At 49.2% G+C, this 22,985-nt stretch overlaps 1 protein-coding gene across 1 annotated transcript in view; it reads left to right on the forward strand.

Annotated features, from left to right (window-relative positions):
* Positions 1 to 22,985, forward strand: part of PRKDC (protein kinase, DNA-activated, catalytic subunit) — a 448,398-nt gene that overhangs the window by 418,212 nt on the left and 7,201 nt on the right. The window contains 5 exon segments of the mRNA XM_040433446.1: positions 198 to 418; positions 543 to 635; positions 4,121 to 4,213; positions 5,630 to 5,701; positions 22,277 to 22,478. Of these exon segments, the coding sequence (XP_040289380.1) occupies positions 198 to 418; positions 543 to 635; positions 4,121 to 4,213; positions 5,630 to 5,701; positions 22,277 to 22,478 (681 nt within the window).

Consider the following 22,985-nt stretch of genomic DNA (forward strand, 5'->3'; position numbering starts at 1 on the left):
TTATTACATGCAATTATAAAAGTATTCAGATCCAGGTGCTGGTTTGAAAACTGTATAATATGTTTTGTGGGACAACCCCTTTGACTGAAGCGGTGTCATTTGTGCATTATGATAGCTCTCTTGGGGAGATCTACTACATACTTAATGCATGCTTTGTGAAGTGATTTTTTTTATAATTATGCATATATTTATGAAAGGTAAAAGTTATGTCCTCCATAAGAAAACCCAAGAGGATTATAATTCGAGGAAATGATGAGAGAGACTACCCATTTCTTGTCAAAGGTGGTGAGGATTTGCGCCAAGACCAGCGCATTGAGCAGCTTTTTGATATCATGAATATAATCCTTTCCCAGGATGCTGCTTGTAAGCAGAGATATATGCAAGTAAAGACTTATCAAGTGATTCCCATGACAACACGGTATGAAAATCTCTCTCTGTGCATTTACTAGCTTGTACTTACTGCTCACCTGGCCTTTATGTGAAAATGCTATAATTCTAGTTCTTTACTAAGTTTACATGATCATGTCCCTTGTCTTTTTCAGCATAGGGATGATCGAATGGCTGGAGAACACATGCACCTTAAAGGAATTTATTTCAAGTACTCTGACTGAAAGTGAAAGAAAAGATTTCAATGGGTATAGCAGTTCATAATGCCTGATACACAAGTACAGTTTAGTTCACATCTGTCATCCACTTAGTAGGGTCTAATGAAGTGTGAAATCATGAAAATCAAGAGCAATAAGTAAAAGAAAGTTCAAAACGTTTTAGTAAAAACATAAATAAAAGATCTGAACATCCCCTCTAATTAAACTTCAGTTCTGTTCACATTCAAGTTTGCGCTGGCCAACTGGAGACTTCTGTCTGACGGAAATGTGATCTGCCAGGTTGGAAAACTCAGTGACGGTATTTTTCACTTTATAAGACACACTTTCTTCCACAAGGTCTGATGAAGATTGGGGCGGGGGGGGGGGTCTAATCTGTGGTCGGATGAAGATTGTAAATCTGATCTGAGGTCAGATGAAAAAAAAATAAAAAATCTGATGTTCCTCCTTTAAAACCTTGGTGCATCTTATGGAGTGAAAAATATGGTACTTGTGTATGGCATGATCATCTGAATTCAGACTGTCATTGTGGGCAGTGAGTCAGCTTTTTTTTTAAACGGACTCCATGGTTGTCCAGTTTAGTTTAACATTTGCTGGTGGGATCCTTCATATAGCCAGTCATTCTTTTGTGTATAGCAGACTTAAGCCTTGTTTGCCTCCTGATATGTGTGACAATTACCTTAAAATTATCTTTTGTGTCTCACTGATGGTTTAGTCGCTTGTATTTTGCAATCTTCTGCCTTTGCTCTAATAAAAAGCTTCCTGATAAGCCCGGGATAGACTTGTGTTTCTACAAAGCAGGCAGAGTTGCAGAGAGAGTAAGACACCAGTGTCACAGACGTTCCTGTGACAGGTGCTAGGAGATCAGTGAGGCTGGTTCCTTATGGATCAATTTGTGCCTGTGTTGTTTCTGGTAATGGCCACACCCCTTACCTCAGGTGTTGCGTATGTGGTAATTTAACCTTCCCTATTTATTGTGGCTTCTCCCACCATGCTGTGAGGTTCATAGCTTCTGTTTGGATCTTTGGATTGCTGGTGTGTGCATCTCAGCTGAGTTCCTGGTGCTTCCATTGCCATTTGAAGTTGTGTCCTCTTCTCTTTTGTTTATTGTTTGGGTTTCCTTGTTGTGCTCTTTTCACTGTCATTCGTGTTTAGGCCTAAGGGAGACTCCTGTTCATCCTACCCTTTGGAGGAACAGGTTGTCTCTTGTCCTGACATTAGTACCAGGGTCCTACAGGATCAGTTAGGACTTTAGGTTCCTGTGTAAGAACTCACTTAACCTCTGAGGTCAGTTCATACTTGCAGTCAGTCAGGACTTTTGATTAGGGTTTCTCTAGGAGGTGACCTGCTCCTTTCCCTAGTTTCTAGGCCTTTTTCCCTCACCCCTTTCCCTCCTACATTCAGTGTGGGTTTCCCTCCCACACCGAAGCGTGACAATCCGCATCCTGGACCAATGATGAGACAGATAGCATATCTCTGATACCTAAGACTCCCTTTAAGTGATGTACATAAAATGTAGTTACATATCACACCTCTGCCCTAGTGAAGCTGAGCTAAGAAACAGCCAAATGGCAAGATCTGAAGAAAATAAGTAAATGGCAGACAGTCCTACCTTGTAGGTAATAACTTATATATCATTTTTGAGCCTCTGACTATAAAGTTAATTTAAAAGTGAGGTATTCATGTGCCCACATTTTAACTGCAGTATAATTGACTTTTGACAATATTTTATCTTAGTACACCATTGGTAGTGAAGTCTGTGTTTTAGTGGTACTTATTTTGTTTCAGTGACAGTCGGTATTGTTAGACTATCTGAACAATTTCAGATCATGTATGCATTGCCAGTCAAAATTAATTGTCTATCACCTGCTTTACTCAGAGGTGCGCACCTAGCCTTTCTGCTGCCTAAGGCCTCTTCCTTTCCCGTTCCGTTTTTTTTGCGTTCTGTTTGCGGTCCCTATGCGGAATCATTCACTTTGGGTCCGCAAAAACAACGGAAGATACTCCGTATGCATTCCATTTCCATTCCGTTCAAAGATAGAACATGCCCGATTATTGCCCGCAAATCATGTTCCGCAGTCAATGGTTCTGCAAAAAAAAAACTGAATGCATAGAGAATGCATCCGTATGTCTTCCGTATCTATTCCGTTTTTGCGGAACCATCTATTGTTTAAATTAAAATTTTATGCCCAGCCCAATTTTTTTTATGTACTTACTGTTTAAACTTTATTGTATACTTCCGTTTGCAATCCGCAAAAAATGGATGCAAAACGGAAGCGGAACGGACACTACTGAAACCAAAAAAAACTGATCAGTTTAAAACGGACCGCAAAACCATATGGTCGTGTGCAAGAGGCCTAAGGCAAAATTTGAAAAGATGCCCTCCCCCCATGCTAAATTCTCAACCTAACATCTTCCCTCCTAACTTTTACATACAGAATTACAAAACATACAGGTTAATGCAGAATCGCATACCTCTTACATCCAGTGACGTCTCCTTTGATGTAGAAAAAATGCCCCCATGTGTGCCAGTACAAAAAATTCCCTTATGATGTGTGCCAGTACAAAAAATGCCCTCATAGTGCCCCCAGTGGAGCCAATGACCCCATAGTGCCACCTTAATGTTTGCCAGTTTCAAATATTATTATATACTACCCCAGAGTGCTTCTCTCCTCCTTTTCCCATAGTGCCCCCCATAATTTGTACAGTATGTAATGCCTTCAGTATATGCCCCCAGAATGCTCCTCTCCCACTTTTCCCATAGTGCCCCCCATAATGTGTACAGCATATAATGCCCTCAATATAACTGTATAGTGCTACCCATAATGTGTGCCAGTATGTAATGTCTCTATATAGTGCTCCCAGTAGAAGCCCAGCTCAGGTGGTGTGATGATGATGTTACCAAGCTGCCTGCACCCAGGGGTGCACCACTAATGAGGCCAGGTGAGGCGATCGCCTCAGGCAGCACCAGGTTGGGGAGAGAGGGCGGCAGCAGAAGGGCCATGGAAAATGAGCGCTTTCATTCTGGCAAAAGGATTAGGTTAAAAAAAATTGGCATTGGGCAGGGGGGTGCAGTTTCAGTTTTTGCCTCAGGCAGCAGAAATGCTAGTTGCAACTCTGCCTGCACTGGCCTCTGATAGGCTACAGGCACTAAGCCTGAAGCTTATAAGAGGGAACAGTTGGGCAGTGAGATGTCACTCCCGTGCCCCGCTGTAGCATCCAACTGTATCGCCGTCCTGAGGATGGCGATACTGTTGAGTATAGAGAGATGAGTGCTTCCACAATGGAAGCACTAATTTCCCTTGGCCCTGCTGCCACCCCCACTCATTTCCAGGGCCTGGCTTTACTTGACAAACACATTACTAGAAGTCTATTGTGGTGAGCCAATTACTGTGCAGGTTGTAGTTACACATTTTATCAGTAAATGCTCTCATTAATTAAAGTATTGATATAGATTTCCCATGTATGGTGGTGAGACAGCAGTTAATAAAGCTGTCTCATTATATTTGGATTTGTAGAAAATATAGTCCAGAGAAGCATTACAAAGCCTGGCTGGACAAGAATGACAAGATTGGAAATCCTCAACAACAACAACATATTGATGCGTATAGGTGAGTGGCTGAACAGCTGTTCTTTTAAAATTTGGTGATTATACACGGTTTTCTCTTTTAATCCACAAGCCTCTTTCATTGTAAAAGTGTTTTTTTTTTTTTTATATGCAGTTATATAACATATTTATGTTGGTGCAAAAACAATTCAAATTGTTTACCATTCAGCAAATTAGTACCTTGTATGTTGTGTCAGAATCATGAAAACACACAGAAAAGCTGCCAGTGCGACCACTTTAGTCTTTCGGACAGTAACTTAAAAGGGGTGTGCGAGTTCAATTTTTTTCATGTAGCAAACTTCATAGAGGTTGTTAAAATAATACAAAAACTTAAAACTCACCTTCCCGAATCCCTTCTAATCCAGCGGTGCCGCTCTGACTTCTCCACCGAGCTGCAGTCGTGATGTAATATTTTGGTTGCAGCTTTGACTTACCTGTATACTGCATGTGGCTGCTGCAGCCAATCAGTGGTCTAGTGCCGTATACTGCTAAGGCCAGTGGTTGGCTGCACAGGTATGCAGGACATTGCCGCTCCAGTGCTGGATCAGAGGGGGTTCAGGAAGGTGGGTTCCCTTTTTTAAATTTTTTTAACAAACTCCCTGTATTTTGGCATGAAAAAAAGTTGAATTCTAAAATCCCCTTTAGGCTACATACACACAACCGTGCAGTTTTTTTGCGGTCCGCAAACCGCGGATCCGCAAAAAAACGGAAGCCGCTCGTGTGCCTTCCGCAATTTGCGGAACGGGCGGCCCATTGTAGACATGCCTATTCTTGTCAGCAAAACGGACAAGAATAGGACATGCTATATGTTTTTTGCGGGGCCTCGGAACGGAGCAACTGATGCGGACAGCACATGGAGTGCTGTCCGCATCTTTTGCGGACCCATTGAAGTGAATGGGTCCTCACGCGAGCCGCAAAAACTGTGGCTCGGATGCGGACCCAAAAAACAGTTGTGTGCATGAGGCCTTAAAGGGAACCTGTCACCAGGATTTTGGGTATAGAGCTGAGGACATGGGTTGCTGGATGGCCACTAGCACATCCACAATACCCAGTCCCCATAGCTCTGTGTGCTTTTATTGTGTAAAAAAAAACGATTTGATACATATGCAAATTAACATAAAAGAGTCATATCTTACTTGTGTGACCAGAGAAGAGTCATATTTTCAAGCTCTGACTCATCTCAGGTTAATTTGCATATGTATCAAATCGGTTTTTATACACAATAAAAGCACACAGAGCTATGGGGACTGGGTATTGCGGATGTGCTAGCGGCCATATAGCAACCCATGTCCTCAGCTCTATACCCAAAATCCCGGTGACAGGTTCCCTTTAAGAAAATATCGTTTAACATATTCTAGAAGGTGCACATGGTGAGTTTGCCTTCTAAGACCGTAAATTGTGATAAATTTTTCTTCTACAGTAAAGTGGGCCGTGATTCAACTATCCGCTCCTTCAGAGAAAGAGAAGCACTTGTTCCTGGAGACCTGTTGAGGCAAGTTTAAAAAAAAAAAAAACTGGGCCTAGTGTTGTGTTAATATAAGACCAGACAGGTAATTCCAGTTCAACATTTTTAAAATGGCATTGGCCTCTATAGTGCTGGAACACATTATTTGATTATCAAGTTTTTATGGTCATCTGTCCGCTTGGACCATATAATATAAACTGCTCAAAAAAATAAAGGGAACACAACAATAACACATCCTAGATCTGAATTAATTAAATATTCTTCTGAAATACTTTGTTCTTTACATAGTTGAATGTGCTGACAACAAAATCACACAAAAATTAAAAAATGGAAATCAAATTTTTCAACCCATGGAGGTCTGGATTTGGAGTCACCCTCAAAATTAAAGTGGAAAAACACACTACAGGCTGATCTAACTTTGATGTAATGTCCTTAAAACAAGTCAAAATGAGGCTCAGTAGTGTGTGTAGCCTCCACATGCCTGTATGACCTCCTTACAACGCCTGTGCATGCTCCTGATGAGGTGGCGGACGGTCTCCTGAGGGATCTCCTCCCAGACCTGGACTAAAGCATCTGCCAACTCCTGGACAGTCTGTGGTGCAACGTGACGTTGGTGGATAGAGCGAGACATGATGTCCCAGATGTGCTCAATTGGATTCAGGTCTGGGGAACGGGCGGGCCAGTCCATAGCATCAATGCCTTCGTCTTGCAGGAACTGCTGACACACTCCAGCCACATGAGGTCTAGCATTGTCTTGCATTAGGAGGAACCCAGGGCCAACCGCACCAGCATATGGTCTCACAAGGGGTCTGAGGATCTCATCTCGGTACCTAATGGCAGTCAGGCTACCTCTGGCGAGCACATGGAGGGCTGTGCGGCCCTCCATAGAAATGCCACCCCACACCATTACTGACCCAATGCCAAACCGGTCATGCTGGAGTATGTTGCAGGCAGCAGAACGTTCTCCACGGCGTCTCAAGACTCTGTCACGTCTGTCACACGTGCTCAGTGTGAACCTGCTTTTATCTGTGAAGAGCACCGGGCGCCAGTGGCGAATTTGCCAATAATGGTGTTCTCTGGAAAATGCCAAACGTCCTGCACGGGCTGTAAGCACAACCCCCACCTGTGGACGTCGGGCGCTCATATCACCCTCATGGAGTCTGTTTCTGACCGTTTGAGCAGACACATGCACATTTGTGGCCTGCTGGAGGTCATTTTGCAGGGCTCTGGCAGTGCTCCTCCTGTTCCTCCTTGCACAAAGGCGGAGGTAGCGGTCCTGCTGCTGGGTTGTTGCCCTCCTACGGCCTCCTCCACATCTCCTGATGTACTGGCCTGTCTCCTGGTAGCGCCTCCATGCTCTGGACACTCCGCTGGCAGACACAGCAAACCTTCTTGCCACAGCTCGCATTGATGTGCCATCCTGGATAAGCTGCACTACCTGAGCCACTTGTGTGGGTTGTAGACTCCGTCTCATGCTACCACTAGAGTGAAAGCACCGCCAGCATTCAAAAGTGACCAAAACATCAGCCAGGAAGCATAGGAACTGAGAAGTGAACTGTGGTCACCACCTGCAGAACCACTCCTTTATTGGGGGTGTCTTGCTAATTGCCTATAATTTCCACCTGTTGTCTATCCCATTTGCACAACAGCATGTGAAATTGATTGTCACTCAATGTTGCTTCCTAAGTGGACAGTTTGATTTCACAGAAGTGTGATTGACTTGGAGTTACATTGTGTTGTTTAAGTGTTCCCTTTATTTTTTTGAGCAGTGTAGTAACCTAGTTTGTAAGCCAGAAAAAAATCCTGCAAAGTTGATCCAGAGAAAAAGATTTTAAAAAAACATCAGCTACAAGCCAATTTTCCTTATCTTAGTGGAAGAAAAATTCCTCCCAACTCCAATCAGGCAATCAGAATAACTCACCGGATCAATGACCCTTCTCCAGAAATCTAATAACTATAACCTGTAATATTAATACATCCAGGTCCCTCTTGGACTCTTTTAGTGAATTCACCATCACCACCTCCTCAGGTAGAGAGTTCCATAAGAATCCTCTTCTATGTTTGTATACAGAGCTTCTTTCCTCCAGACACAGAGGATATTACCTGGTCACAGTCCCGGGGATAAAGAAATCAGGGGAAGGATCTCTATTTTGTTATTAAAGTGCTATAAATCCATCTTCCATAATGATGCTGTTCTGCTGTTTTTCATGAATGTTGTGTTAAAAGTCCTTATATATAGTCATATATATAAAAGTCCTTCCTTTTATCTCAAATTCATACAGTGCCTTGCAAAAGTATTCACCCCCTTGACTTTTTTCGTATTTTGGTGCCTCACAACCTGGAATGAACGTGGATTGTTTGAGTATTTGCATTATTTATTTTACAGAACATGCTCACAACTTTGAAGATGTTATTTTTTTTTCTTTATTGTGAAGCAAAATACAAACAAAACAAAATAACAGAAAAAGTCAATGTGCATAACTATCCACCCCCTAAAGTCAATACTTTGTAGAGCCACCTTTTGCGGCAATCACAGCTGCAAGTCGCTTTGGATAAGTCTCTTTGAGCTTGCCACTTCTTACCACTGGAATTTTTTCCCATTCCTCCTTGCAAAACTGCTCCAGGTCCTTCAAGTTGGATGGTTTGCGCTTGTGAACAGCAATCTTTAAGTCTGACCACAGATTTTCTGTTGGATTGAGATCTGGGCTTTGACTAGGCCATTCCAACACATTTACATGTTTCCCCTTAAACCACTCAAGTGTTGCTTTAGCAGTGTGTTTGGGGGTCATTGTCCTGCTGGAAGGTGAACCTCCGTCCTAGCCTCAAATCGCATACAGAGTGGTACAGGTTTTGCTCAAGAATATCCCTGTATTAACTTAGCACCATACATCTTTCCCTCAACTCAGTTTCCCAGTCCCGGCTGCTGAAAAACATCCCCACAGCATGATGCTGCCACCACAATGTTTCACTGTGGGCATGGTGTTCTTTGGGTGATGTGTTGGGTTTGCGCCAGACATAGCGTTTTCTTTGATGGCCGAAAAGTTCAATTTTAGTCTCACCAGAGCACCTTCCTCCATACATTTTGGGAGTCTCCCACATGCTTTTTCGCAAACTCGCAACGTGCCTTTTTGTTTTTAGCTGAAAGTAATGGCTTTCTTCTGGCCACTCTGCCATAAAGAAATAATGTGGGGAATTGGGTCAGCAGAACCTGTATGTGGTGCACATCACTATGGCGAAATACATATACAAACGAAAAATACAAATGTGATAGCACTCTACATCCAGCAATTTGCCTCCATGCTGGATGAGGCATTGGTGTACATTTTGGCCAAAGCATAGTAAGCCACTCACCACGTCAAGGTCGCCTCTATTTGAGTGGTCCCTAATACTAGTTCCCACCTGTTTATGGGCCATGACAGCCACACAAAATCCAGGGAATGCAGGTCAGCGTGCACGCCAAGCACACTCTGCTTTTAACCCCGTCCGGTGCCATTACAGCTTTCATCGGATCCAGGGATGCAAGTACCAACATGCACGCTGAGCCCACCATATACTTCTCCTGGAGCCAAATGGCTACTGGTAGGTTCTATATAAGCAGACTCAGTTTTATACTGGCTTTAAAACTCCAAGGAGATCACCACGCCTCCAATATATACTACAAAGAAAAAATGTGGGGAATTGGGTCAGCACAACCTGTATGTGGTGCACATCACTATGGCGAAATACATATACAAACGAAAAATACAAATGTGATAGCACTCTACATCCAGCAATTTGCCTCCATCAGTATAAAAGTCAGTATAAAACTGAGTCTGCTTATATAGAACCTACCAGTAGCCATTTGGCTCCAGGAGAAGTATATGGTGGGCTCAGCGTGCATGTTGGTACTTGCATCCCTGGATCCGATGAAAGCTGTAATGGCACCGGACGGGGTTAAAAGCAGAGTGTGCTTGGCGTGCACGCTGACCTGCATTCCCTGGATTTTGTGTGGCTGTCATGGCCCATAAACAGGTGGGAACTAGTGTTAGGGACCACTCAAATAGAGGCGACCTTGACGTGGTGAGTGGCTTACTACGCTTTGGCCAAAATGTACACCAATGCCTCATCCAGCATGGAGGCAAATTGCTGGATGTAGAGTGCTTTTACTCTGCCATAAAGCACAACTCTATGGAGCGTACGACTTATTGTCGTCCTATGTACAGATACTCCAGTCTCTGCTGTGGAACTCTGCAGCTCCTCCAGGGTTACCTTAGGTCTCTGTGCTGCCTCTCTGATTAATGCCCTCCTTGCCCGGTCCGTGAGTTTTGGTGGGCGGCCGTCTCTTGGCAGGTTTGCTGTTGTGCCATGTTCTTTCCATTTGGTTATGATAGATTTGATGGTGCTCCTGGGGATCATCAAAGATTTGGATATCTTTTTATAACCTATCCCTGACTTATACTTCTCAACAACATTGTCCCTTACTTGTTTGGAGAGTTCCTTGGTCTTCATGGCAGTGTTTGGTTAGTGATGGTTAGTGATGCCTCTTGCTTAGGTGTTGCAGCCTCTGGGGCCTTTCAAAAAAGGTGTGTATATGTAATGACAGATCATGTGACACTTAGATTGCACACAGGTGGACATCATTTCACTAATTATGTGACTTCTGAAGGTAATTGGTTGCACCAAAGCTTTTTATGGGCTTCCTAACAAAGGGGGTGAATACATACGCACGTGCCAATTTTCAGTTTTCTATTTCTAAACAATAGTTTTATTTATATATTTTTCTCATTTCACTTCACCAACTTAGACTATTGTGTTCTGATGCATCACATATAATTCAGATTAACAAAACATTGAACTTAAGGCTGTAATGTAAAACAAAATACGAAAAAAGTCAAGGGTGAATACTTTTTCAAGGTACTGTATATACCACATCTAACCTCTGCTCCAGCACCAAAGGTTCGATGATCAAACATTTTTATTTTTAGTCAGTTAAGCAGTATCTTACAACCTGGTGATGCAGATGACTGCTGCTTAAATTAACAAAGAAGCAGGTGGCGAGAGTGCACAAGCAACAATATGGATGTGAGGAAAACATTTTATGAATCTAAATGAATTTCTTTTACATCCATATTGGTGTCTGTGTGCTGCCACCACCTGGTGAATTGGTGTCATAATGTGTACCATTTATACCAAGCACTGCCTGTATACTATATACTACTGCTTAAAATGACTTTTAAGTATATATTCACATGTCACACATCTGATATTTAGTGATGGTAACATGGAGTATTGGTAATGTTCTAGATTTCTTGTGCTTTTTTCCATTGGGGGACACAGACCATGGGTATAGCTTAGAGGTATTAGTAGGAGGGACACTATGCAAATATAAAAGAGCTCCTCCTCCTCGGGCTATACCCCCAGACTCCACCAGGAGGAACTCAGTCTTTGCTTAGTGTCTGGTGAAGGAGGATGACACTTATTTTTTCTACTCCCTTTTGTTATTTTCTTCTAGATGGGGACTCGGGTCGACATGGCACCTTCCTGGTCCCCCGTGGAGTGCCCGCCGCCGTCTTTCGGACACTGCCTGGCTGCCTCCATTTTCCCCCAAGAAGGCAAGTGGATCCGGGCTCGACCTGTTAGCTCCGGCGTCCCACCAGCCCCTGGGTCACCTGCTGCTGCCCTCCATCCAGAGCACTGAACTCATGTGAGTCAGATGTCTGAAGAGGTGAGCCCTGCTGGTATTCATCTGAGGGAGAAGACTTCAGGAGCAGATAAGTATAAGGCTGCATCCTCTCTGCCCTCCCCCTCCCTCCCTCCCCTCCTCTTCACTAAGACCTATGGGCCGTCTGGGTGAATGGGGAATTAGGTGTATTCCTTCTGTCTGGGGCTTCTGGAGGCACGGACAGCGTGGAGACTTTGTTAGGACAAGCGCCATTTATATGCGGCATGTATGTTCTCTGAGTGGCGCCGGTGCCGGCCCCGCTTTCAGCAATGCAGCAGCACACACCAGCGGCGGATCTTCGCTTCATCGGGGGTCTCAGACACCCCTGCAGGGGGTGCCATAACTTTTATTAACCCCCGCTACGCCGCGTTCGGTGCCAGGGGCCATTTTCTTCAGTAGCCCTAGGAGTGGAGCGCTTCTATGACGCGTCCTGGGGGCGGAGCCTTGCGCTTCGCTCCGGCTCTTTCCTCCGTCTGTTGAGAAGCTCCTCTCGCCGGGTGGCTGCTTCCCTGCTCCTCTCTGGTGTTAGCCTGTGCTGTTGCCTTGGTGGTAGGAGATCTTTTTGGTTGCCATCATGCCTAAACCTAAGTCTGTTAAGACCTCTTCTCAGACCCCAATAGGGTCCTGTATAGAGTGTCTGCTCCCACTTTCTGTCGCTGGTACCTGTGCCTCCTGCCCTGCCCCTGGACAGGATCACCTTTCTCCCCCTTCTCTTGTCCAGACCAGCCCACCCACGGTCCTTGCGGAGTCTGTGGCTCCCGCTTGGGCATCCGCCATGTCCAGTGCAGCCGCTGATTTGGCCTTAGTCGCCAAGGCAGCCTTCTCCTTTATGGAACGTATGTGGCGCCTACCACTCCGTCTCCTCGCAGAGGACGCTTGACTACTAAGAGGCAACGTGAGCGGCAGCATCCCTCCTCGGATGACTCCGCTTCCCCCCCCCCCTCGTCTTGAGGCATGTTCAGACGACTTTCCCCCCAGGGAGCGCAAGTCGAAGGGGAATTATCCGGTGGCTGACTTAGTAGCGGCTGTCCGTGACACCTTTAATCTCCAAGGGGATTTTCCCCCTTCCACTAGGAGGGAGTTCGCCCTTTTTCCACCCAAAAAACCGGAGGCTGCCGTCTTTCCGGTTCATGAGGAATTTTCCGCGGTCTTATCCAAAGCTTGGGACCGTCCTAATCAAAAGTTTTCTGCCACCAAACGCATGGATACTCTTTATCCTTTTCCGGGGGACAGTGTGGAGAAGTTGTCTTCTCCCCCTAAGGTGGATCCCCCGGTGGCCAGGTTAGCCAAGAACACGGCCCTCCCTGTCCTGGACGGCTCCTCTCTGCAGGACGCTGTGGACAGGTGCCTAGATTCTCTTTCCAAATCTATTTTTCACTGGCAGGCAAATCTCTGCGACCTGCCTTTGCCTCTGCATGGGTGGCCAGAGCTCTTTCGGTTTGGTTGCAGCGCCACCACCAAAACCTGGCGGAACAAGATACGTCTGCTGACACGCTGGACTTGGTTCTCCAGATGTCTCAGGCTTCCAAATTCCTCTGCGAGGCTTCAATGGACATTGGTTCCCTCTTTGCCCGCATTTCAGCCCTCTCGGTCATTCAGCGCAGAGAGGTCTGGTTCAAAGTATGGGATGCTGACGCTTCTTCCAAGCGTTCCCCTGCTAACCTCCCCTTTAAGGGTTCCAGACTTTTTGGGGCTCAACTGGACGAGTTCATCTCTGCCGCTACTGGGGGCAAGAGCACTCATCTTCCCCAACCTAGGTCCAAACGCCCCTTTCGGACCAGGTCTTCTGGTTCCCGGTACCAGTCCTTTCACCGCTTCTCTTCTAGCAGGACGTCATCTGCTTCCTCTGCCGGGGGGTCACAGGACTCCCGCAAGAAGCTCTCCTTCAAGCCTCAGCCTTCCTGGCGCCCGAGGGCGCAGTCGGCCCGACCTGCTGCTCCCAAGCAGTCTTCAGCATGAAGGGACGCCCCCTCGTGGTGGGGGGCTGCCTGCTCTCTTATCAGCAGGTTTGGAGGGCTCATATTCAGGACGCCTGGGCTCTAGAAGTTGTAACGTCTGGTTACAAGATAGAGTTTGCGTCCAGGCCGCCGGAACGTTTTTTCCCTTCTCGCGTTCCGGGGGATCCGGCCCGAGCCTCGGATCTCTTGATGGCAGTTACTTCCCTTCTGGACCGGGGGGTTATTACCCCAGTTCCCCCAGAGGAACAGGGCCCAAGTTTCTATTCAAACCTGTTCGTAGTCCCAAAGAAGGAGGGGTCGGTGCGTCCTATCCTGGATTTGAAGCTGCTCAACAAGTTTCTGGGGGTGCGGAAGTTTCGAATGGAATCCCTCCGCTCCGTTATTGTTTCTCTTCTTCCAGGGGAGTTCCTCGCTTCCGTGGATATCCAAGACGCCTATATGCATGTACCTATCGCAGAATCTCACCAATGATTCCTGCGTTTCGCCATTGGTGGCCAGCACGATCAGTTTGTCGCCCTCCCTTTCGGGTTAGCGACCGCCCCTCGGGTCTTTACGAAGATCCTAGCGCCGCTCATGGCCCTTCTTCGCACCAGGGGCATTCCTGTGCTGCCCTACCTGGACGACATCCTTATAAAGACATCCTCGCTTCCGCAGGCCGAGGACTGCGTCCGGATCACGGTTCAGACTCTAGAACAGTTCGGCTGGTTGATCAACTTCCCAAAATCCTCTCTCGGAAGATCTCCTTCCTCGGGATGGTTTTGGATACCTCGGCCGCCAAAGTTTTTCTTCCAGTCTCCAAGTCCTCCCAGATCCAGAGGGCAGTGTCGCACCTGTTGCACTCCCCGGGTCTCTCCATCCGGGAGTGCATGCGGGTCCTGGGTCTTATGGTAGCCTCTTTCGAGGCCGTTCCATATGCTCAGTTTCACACTCGTTTGCTGCAACAGGAGATCCTTTCCCGCTGGGACAAGACCTCTCGGGGTCTGGACCATCGCATCCGCCTGTCTCAGCGGGTTCGGGCAGTTCTCCCTTGGTGGCTGTCCCCGATGAACCTGAGATCGGGAAGGTCTTTCCTTCCGTTCTCCTGGACGATCGTCACCACCGATGCCAGTCTCCTCGGTTGGGGCGCCGTTCTCCAGTCTTACACGGTTCGGCGGGTTTGGTCGGGGGCGGAATCTCGCCTCCCGATCAACATTTTGGAGCTGAGGGCGGTTTTCCACTCCCATTGGTCTGCTCTCCTTGCGGACCATCCGGTGAGGATTCAGTCGGACAATGTCACAGCTGTGGCTTACATCAACCATCAAGGCGGAACCTGCAGCCGGATGGTGATGCAGGAGGTGACGAGAATTCTGCTCTGGGCGGAGTCGCACGTTCCGGTGTTGTCAGCCGTATACATTCCAGGAGTAGACAACTGGGCAGCGGACTTCCAAAGCCGCAAAAAGGTGGATCCGGGCGAGTGGTCTCTGCATCCAGATGTATTCGAAGACATCTGCCACAGATGGGGCCTCGCCGCGCATGGTTCTCAGACGTGGCTCGGATGCTGGCGGACGCCCCATGGCCTCTTCCCGACAAAGAGGATCTACTGTCTCAGGGCCCGCTCTTCCACCGGAATTTACGGTCTCTTCGTTTAACTGCGTGGCTGTTGAAACCGCCATCCTGACGAAGAAGGGGTTCTCGGATTCGGTGATTAGAACCATAATCAGTGCGAGGAAGCCGGCTTCCTCCCGGATTTACTATCGTACCTGGAAGGCCTTCCTGACTTTTTGTGAGAACTCGGGGTTCCCTCCTCTTCGTTTTTCCATCCCTATGGTGCTCTCGTTTCTTCAGTCCGGGCTTGAGATGGCACTGTCGCTGAGCTCCCTGAAAGGTCAGGTTTCGGCTCTGGCCGTCTTTTTTCAGAAGTCCCTTGCTCTTATGGGTCCTGTGAGGACTTTTCTTCAGGGGGTGGCACATTCAGTTCCTCTGTATGTTCCCCCTTTGCCTCCTTGGTATCTCAATTTGGTCCTGTGCGCTCTGCAGACGGCCCCCTTCGAGCCTCTGAGAGAGGTCTCCCTGACTTTTCTCACCTGGAAAGTGGTCTTTCTTGTGGCCATAACTTCCATCAGGCGGGTGTCTGAGCTGGCCGCACTTTCCTGCCAGGAGCCTTTTCTGGTTATTCACCAGGATAAGGTGGTGCTCCGTCCGGTTCCCTCCTTTTTGCCCGAGGTAGTCTCTCCCTTCCACCTTAACGAGGATCTTGTTCTGCCTTCCTTTTGTCCTTCTCCGACAATCCAAGGAACGGGCTCTCCATTCCCTGGATGTTGTCCGGGCCCTGAGGGTGTATCTGACTGCTACCGCCTCCGTCCGCCGTTCAGACTCGCTCTTTGTGATTCCCGAGGAACCTCGTAAGGGTCTGGCGGCCTCCAAGGTCACTGTGGCGCGATGGATCCGCTCGGCTATCTCCACGGCTTATCGCGCTCGTAGTAAGGTTCCCCTGGCTCGGATTACCGCTCACTCCACTAGGGCGGTGGAAGCTTCTTGGGCAAGGCGCAATCGTGCCTCTGCGTCTCAGCTGTGTAAGGCGGCCACCTGGTCGTCCTTACATACCTTTATGAGGTTTTATCAGTTGCATTCGCTGGCTTCAGCTGATGCTGTCTTTGGCCGCAGGGTTTTGCAGGCTGTGGTTCCTGTTTGACAGTTTGACGTTCCTCCTGGCGGTGCTGATATTTTTTCCCACCCCATTGACTGCTTTAGGACGTCCCATGGTCTGTGTCCCCCAATGGAAAAATGTACGAGAAAAGGAGATTTTTTGTGAAACTCACCTGTAAAATCTTTTTCTCGTCTTTTCCATTGGGGGACACAGCTCCCACCCATTTTGCCTGTGGCAGGAGGGGTTTTCAGTTCAGTTCTGTTATGGTCATGGGCTTGGTCTGATGGCTTCCATTATTTTTTCTTGTCTCCTTCTCCTACTGCTTTTGCAACGCCTGAGTTCCTCCTGGTGGAGCTTGGGGGTATAGCCCGAGGAGGAGGAGCTCTTTTATATTTGCATAGTGTCACTCCTACTAATACCTCTAAGCTATACCCATGGTCTGTCTCCCCCAATGGAAAAGAAGAGAAAAAGATTTTACAGGTGAGTTTCACAAAAAATCTCCTTTTTTCTGATTCTTCACATTTAAATGGGTTATCCTTTTTTAATCTCAGCTTGCCCACAGTGCCCAGACTTATGATCTTCCCTTACCCGGTGAGCGCTGTGCTCCCCAGTCTAATTCTGTTGCAGGCACTTCTGGGATGTGCGCTGCCGTAATGTTTGCGAGTTGCGTCTGCGCAGTCAGGCAGCCTCGGGTGCAGATAGCTCACAGCGCCCAAGGCTGCCTGACTGCGCAGGCATCACCCTCTACAAGTCTGGGCATGTGCTACAGAATATTTCTCGCACATTCCATTGGGGGACACAGACCATGGGTATAGCCTAGGTCATTACTAGGAGGAGACACTATGCAAATAAAAAAGAGAGCTCCTCCTCCACGGGCTATACCCCCCATGCTCCACCGAGAGGACCCCAGTCTTGCTTATTGTCGGATAAGGAGGTGACATTTCTAAGACTCTCTACTCTTATATATTTTTTTCAGCAAGAGGACACAGGGTCGCATTTTGCTTTCCTGGTCTCTCAGTGGAGCGAGCGCCGGGGTCGAATTGGCGTCCCCGGCTACCTCCCCCCTCCCCCAAGAAGATAAGTGGAACCGGGCTCGACCTGCAGCTCCGGCGGCCTACCAGATCTGGGGTCACCTACTCCTGCCCTCCTACCAGATCACTGCCACTCCTTGTGCCAGCTGACTGAAGAGGTGAACCTCCGCTGGTGTGGAGCAGAGGGCGAAGACTGCAGGACGCAGATAAGTATATGCGGCACTCCTGCAGAGCCCCCTGCCCTCCCTCTGTCTCCCTTTGTGACACTTAGGGCCCGCTGGGTGGGTGGTGTTGGAGGGGGGGGAAGGATTCCTGTTCCCGGTTCTCCTACCCTTCCGGCGGCCGCGGCTCTATCCTTAACCCCCGCTACGCCGTATTTGGCGCCGGGGCGCCTTTTTTCATACTTCCCGTGCGCGGGTTTCACGCCATCCTTGACGCGATTGGTGGGGGGAGCCCTATTTCTTCAGCTCCGGCGCTTCCATTCCGTCTAGCGCTCTCTCACCCGCGGCTGCTCCTCACGGGTCACGGTAGGATAGTTTGTTTAGCCCTCAGCTTGCTGCAGGAATGGTAGGAGACCCTGATCTTTTTTTCTTTTCTGGGATTGTCTCTATCATGCCGAAACCTGGGGCCCCCCAAAAATCCAAGGCGGCTCCTCAGGCCCCACTGGGGTCATGTAAGGTCTGCTGTTTGCCACTATCTGTCACTGGATCCTGTGACTTTTGCCTTGCCTCTGGACAGGATCATCCTCCCCCCTCCTCCTCTCACTCAGCCCAGTCCTCTCTCCGCCCCGTCGGAGCCCGCGGAACCCGCATGGGCCTCTGCCATATCTAGGGCGGATGCTGATTTAGCCCAAGTCTCGGGCCGCAATGGCCTTCATGGAACGCATGGCGACCACGGATCCTGTGGCTAACACCACTCCACCTCCCAGTGGTTCCCACAGAGGACGCTCGGCCGCTAAGAGGCAGCGCACGCAGCAGCATCCCTCCTTGGATGACTCTGCTTCCCCTCCTCGCCTGGAGGCACGTTCAGACACTTCCCCTCCTCGCAGGGACCATAGGTCGGAAGGGGAACGATCCAGCTCGGACGAGGACACAGAGCTGGAACCCTCGCCCAAGCTGTCCACCATGGTGGCAGACTTGGTGGCGGCGGTCCGGGACACTTTTGATATCCAGGGGGAATCTCCTTCCACTAGTAGCCAGGAATTCCCTCTTTTCCATTCTAGGAAACCACAAACGGTTGTATTCCCCATCCATGGCGAATTCGACAACGTCCTTTCTAAGGCCTGGGACCGCCCTAATCACTGATTTTCTGCCACGAAACGCATGGATACTCTTTATCCATTTCCGGCAGAAAATATGCAGCAGTGGTCTTCCCCTCCTAAGGTCGACCCACCGGTGGCCAGATTGGCTAAGAATACGGCCATACCTGTCTTGGACGGTTCCTCTCTACGGGACTCTTTTGACAGTCGTTTTGATTCTCTTTCCAAAGCCATCTTCACTCTGGCAGGCACAGGCCTGCGGCCCGCTTTCGCCTCGGCCTAGGTATCCAGAGCGCTTTCGGTATGGTTGCAGCGCCACCATCAGGACCTCGCGGAGCAGGTTGCCTCTGCGGACACCTTGAACTTTATGCTCCAGATGTCATAGGCGACGAAGTTCCTCTGTGAAGCTTCCTTTGATGTTAGCATTATCTTTGCGCATGTTTTGGCCCTCTCGGTCACTCAGCGCAGAGACGTCTGGTTGAAGGTTTAGGACGCTGACTTTTCCTCCAAGCGTACCCTCACTAACCTCCCCTTTGCGGGTTCCAGGCTTTTTGGTGCTAAGCTGGATGAGATCATCTCGGACACGACAGGAGGCAAGAGTACCAACCTGCCCCAATCTAGATCCAAGCGCACCTTCGGAGCCAGGTCCTCCGGTTCTAGGAACCAGTCCTTTCGTCGCTTCCCCTCTTCACGGTCTGCGGCGGCCCCCTTCCCGGGTGGCTCTCAGGACTCCCACAAGAAGCCTGCCTTTAAGCCCCAACCTTCCTGGCGCCCGGGGGCACAATCAGCCCGCCCGCGGCCCCCAAGCAGTCCTCCGCCTGAAGGGGCGCCCCCACCTCTTGCGGTGGGGGGCTGACTGCTCTCCTTTCAACAGGTTTGGAGAGCTCACATCCGGGACACCTGGGCCCTGGAAATTGTAACCTCCGGAAAAAAATAAATAGAATTCGCTTCCAGGCCTCCAGAGCGTTTCTTCTCTTCTCGGGTTCCGGGGGATCCGGTTCGGGCCTCGGCCCTTTTGCAAACGGTCTCTTCCCTTTTGGACAGGGGAGTGATTGTCCCAGTCCTCCTAGAGGAACAAGGCGCAGGTTTCTACTCCAACCTATTCGTTGTGCCAAAGAAGGAGGGATCGGTGCGTCCGGTCCTAGACCTGAAGCTATTAAACAGGTCCCTGTGGGTGCGGAGGTTCTGGATGGAATCCCTCCGCTCCGTTTTATTGCTTCTTTTTTTCCAGGGGAGTTCCCCGCGTCTGTGGACATTCAAGACGCCTATCTGCATGTCCCTATCGCTGAATTTTAACACCGATTCCTGCGCTTTTCTGTCAGCGGACATCATTACCAGTTTGTCGCCCTTCCCTTTGGGCTGGCGACAGCCCCTCGGGTATTCACGAAGATCTTGGCGCTTCTCCGTACCAGGGGCATATCTCTGTTGCCCTACCTGGACGACATACTGCTAAAGGCTCCCTCCCTTCCCCAGGCCAAGGACAGCGTCCGAATCACTGTTCAGACTCTGGAACAGTTCGACTGGCTGATAAATTTCCAGAAGTCCTCTCTTCACCCCTCTCAGAGAGTGACCTTCCTAGGGATGATTATGGACACCACGGCAGCTCGGATATACCTTCCAGATCCCAAGTCCTCTCGGATACAGGAGTCGGCGTCTCGCCTCCTGCACTCCCGACGTCTCTCCATCCGGGAGTGCATGAAGGTTCTGGGACTTATGGTGGCCTCCTTCGAGGCCGTCCCCTTTACCCAGTTTCACACTCGGCCTCTGCAGCGGGCGATCCTGTTCTTTTGGGACAGGACATCGTGCGGTCTGGACTCGGGTCCCCCTGCCTCCTCGGGTTCGTGTAGAACTCCCTTGGTGGCTGTCCCCTCAGAACCTGACTTCAGGGAGGTCCTTCCTTCCGATCTCCTGGCCAGTCTCCTGGGTTGGGGTGGCGTTCTCCAGGCCCGGACGGTTCAGGGGGTCTGGTCGAGGACATCCGGAGGTCTTCGAGGACGTCTGTCGCCGTTGGGGCCGTCGGGACGTGGACCTGATGGCGTCCAGGCTCAACAACAAGGTTCCCACGTTCCTGGCCCGTGCTCTGTATCCGGAGGCGTACGGGGTGGACGCGCTGGTGTCTCCGTGGCAAGACTTCCCCCTCCTCTGTCTTTCCACTACTGCCTCTACTCCCAAAGGTCCTTTGCAAGATCATGACGGAAGGGATTCCAAGCATTCTCATCGCCCCCGATTGGCCTCGTCTGGTTCTCTGATGTCACTCGGATGCTGGCAGACGTTCCGTGGCCTCTTCCTCTCAGGGAGAACCTACTGTCTCAAGGACCGCTCTTCCACCAGAATTTACGGTCACTTCGTTTAACGGCGTGGCTGTTGAGACCGCCATCCTAAAGAAGAGGGGCTTCTCGGACTCCGTCGTAAAGACCATGATCAAGGCCAGAAAACCAGTTTCCTCCCGGATATACTATCGTACCTGGAAGGCCTTTCTTGCCTTTTGTGAGAAGCTAGGCGTTTTTCCCCTTCGTTTCTTTGTTCCGGTGGTCCTCTCCTTTCTCCAGTCGGGCCTTGAGATGGGAATGTCCCTGAGCTCCCTGAAAGGTCAGGTCTCTGCTCTAGCCATCTTCTTCCAGCGATCCCTGGCTCTGCTCAGTCCTGTGAGGACCTTCCTACAGGGGGTGGCGCATTCGGTTCCGCCGTATGTTCCTCCCCTGCCCCCCTGGGATCTCAATTTGGTTCTGTCTTCCCTCCAAGCGGCTCCCTTTGAGCCTCTGAGGGAGGTCTCCTTGAGTTTTCTCACCTGGAAGGTGGTCTTTTTGGTGGCCATCACCTCGGTCAGGAGGGTGTCTGAGCTGGCCGCTCTTTCCTCTAGGGAGCCCTTTTTGGTATTCCACCAGGATAAGGCAGTGCTACGCCTGGTCCCTTCCCTTTTACCCAAGGTGCTCTCCGCCTTCCACCTTAATGAAGATATAGTCCTGCCCTCTTTTTGTCCATCCCCGGCGAACCGCAAGGAGCGCGCTCTCCATTCCCTGGACGTTGTCCGTGCTATGCGGGTGTACCTTTCAGTTACTGCCCCTTTCCGCCGTACGGACTCCCTTTTCGTGATTCCCGAAGGGCCTCGTAAGGGTCTGGCGGCTTCTAGTGGCTCGGTGGATTCGGTCTGCTATTGCCACGGCCTATCGTTCCCGTGGCAGGGTTCCCCCAGCTGGGGTTACCGCACACTCCACCAGGGCGGTGGGGGCCTCCTGGGCTAGGCGGAATCGCGCCTCGGCATCTCAAATTTGTAAGGCGGCCACCTGGTCGTCTTTACATACCTTTACAAAGTTTTACCAACTGCACTCTTTGGCATCGGCTGATGCTGCCCTTGGGCGCAAGGTATTGCAGGCGGTGGTTCGTGTTTGACCGCTGGGCGTTTCCCCCTGGAGGTGCTGATCTTTTTCCCACTCCATGGACTGCTCTGGGACGTCCCATGGTCTGTGTCCCCCAATGGAATGTGCGAGAAAAGGAGATTTTTTGTGAAACCTACCTGTAAAATCTTTTTCTCGTCTTTTCCATTGGGGGACACAGCTCCCACCCATTCTTGCCTGTTGCAGGAGGGGTTGGTTTAGTTCTTCGGGACCTCATGGTTAACGGTCCGATGGCGGTATTCCTTTGTTCTGGTCTCTCTAGTTTTTTTGTCTCCTTCTCCTACTGCTTTTGCATGCACTGGGTCCTCTCGGTGGAGTATGGGGGTATAGCCCGTGGAGGAGGAGCGCTCTTTTTCTTATTTACATAGTGTCTCCTCCTAGTAATGACCTAGGCTATACCCATGGTCTGTTTCCCCAAATGGAAAAGACGAGAAAAAGAGTTTCACCAAAAATCTCCTTTTAGTGTATGTTTCCATAACCCACTTGTTGCAGTTCTCGCAGTGACCTCTTGAGAAGTGTATAGAGGAGATGTATTTTAGTTATTGGTGTTTACCAGTAATCATTGCTATACACCTATGGTTTCCAACCACTGACTGGATTGTGTACACATTAAATTTGTCACGTACATTCTAGGAGGGCCTTTGTTAAGATGAGCGCAACCCCTGAAGCATTTCTGGCTCTGCGCTCCCATTTTATCCGGTCTCATGCTTTGCTGTGTATAAGTCATTGGATCCTTGGCATTGGAGATCGTCACCTGAGCAATTTCATGGTCAATATGGAGACTGGAGGAATGATTGGTATCGACTTTGGTCATGCTTTTGGCACTGCAACCCAGGTAACTTCATTCTGAGACTTTCAGTTGTATTTGAGCAAGTTCCAACTAGGAGTTCATTGCTCTAAATGTAAATACACATGTAGTAGAGCCGAGTTTGTAATTTAGTAGAGCTTTTCTTGATATAATGATGTGTTACTATGGTTGTACTAAAGTTAAACTTAAAGAGGACCTTTCACTAGTTTAAAAACTAACTATATCAGTGGGCAGAGCGGCGCCCAGGGGTCCACCTGCACTTACTAGTATGTCTGGGCGCCGCTCCGTTCGCCCGGTGTGTGCAGCTCCCTCTGTTGTACGGGGCGGAGTTTTTGTATTATGGTTGTCCCTTGCTGCAATGCTGGCCAATCGTAGCGCACAGCTCATAGCCTGGGACTAATAATTGAGATCACTACTCGTGTAGCACTCGAAAAAAATTCGAGGAGGAATAAGTTGCAAATTCAGGTCTGCTACATATATTACAGGCACACCTTGCAGCAATGTATACGTGGGAACCTAAACCGGAAAAAGAAA

Source organism: Bufo bufo, chromosome 5 (assembly GCF_905171765.1).
Source record: "Bufo bufo chromosome 5, aBufBuf1.1, whole genome shotgun sequence".
Taxonomy (NCBI): Eukaryota; Metazoa; Chordata; class Amphibia; order Anura; family Bufonidae; genus Bufo; species Bufo bufo.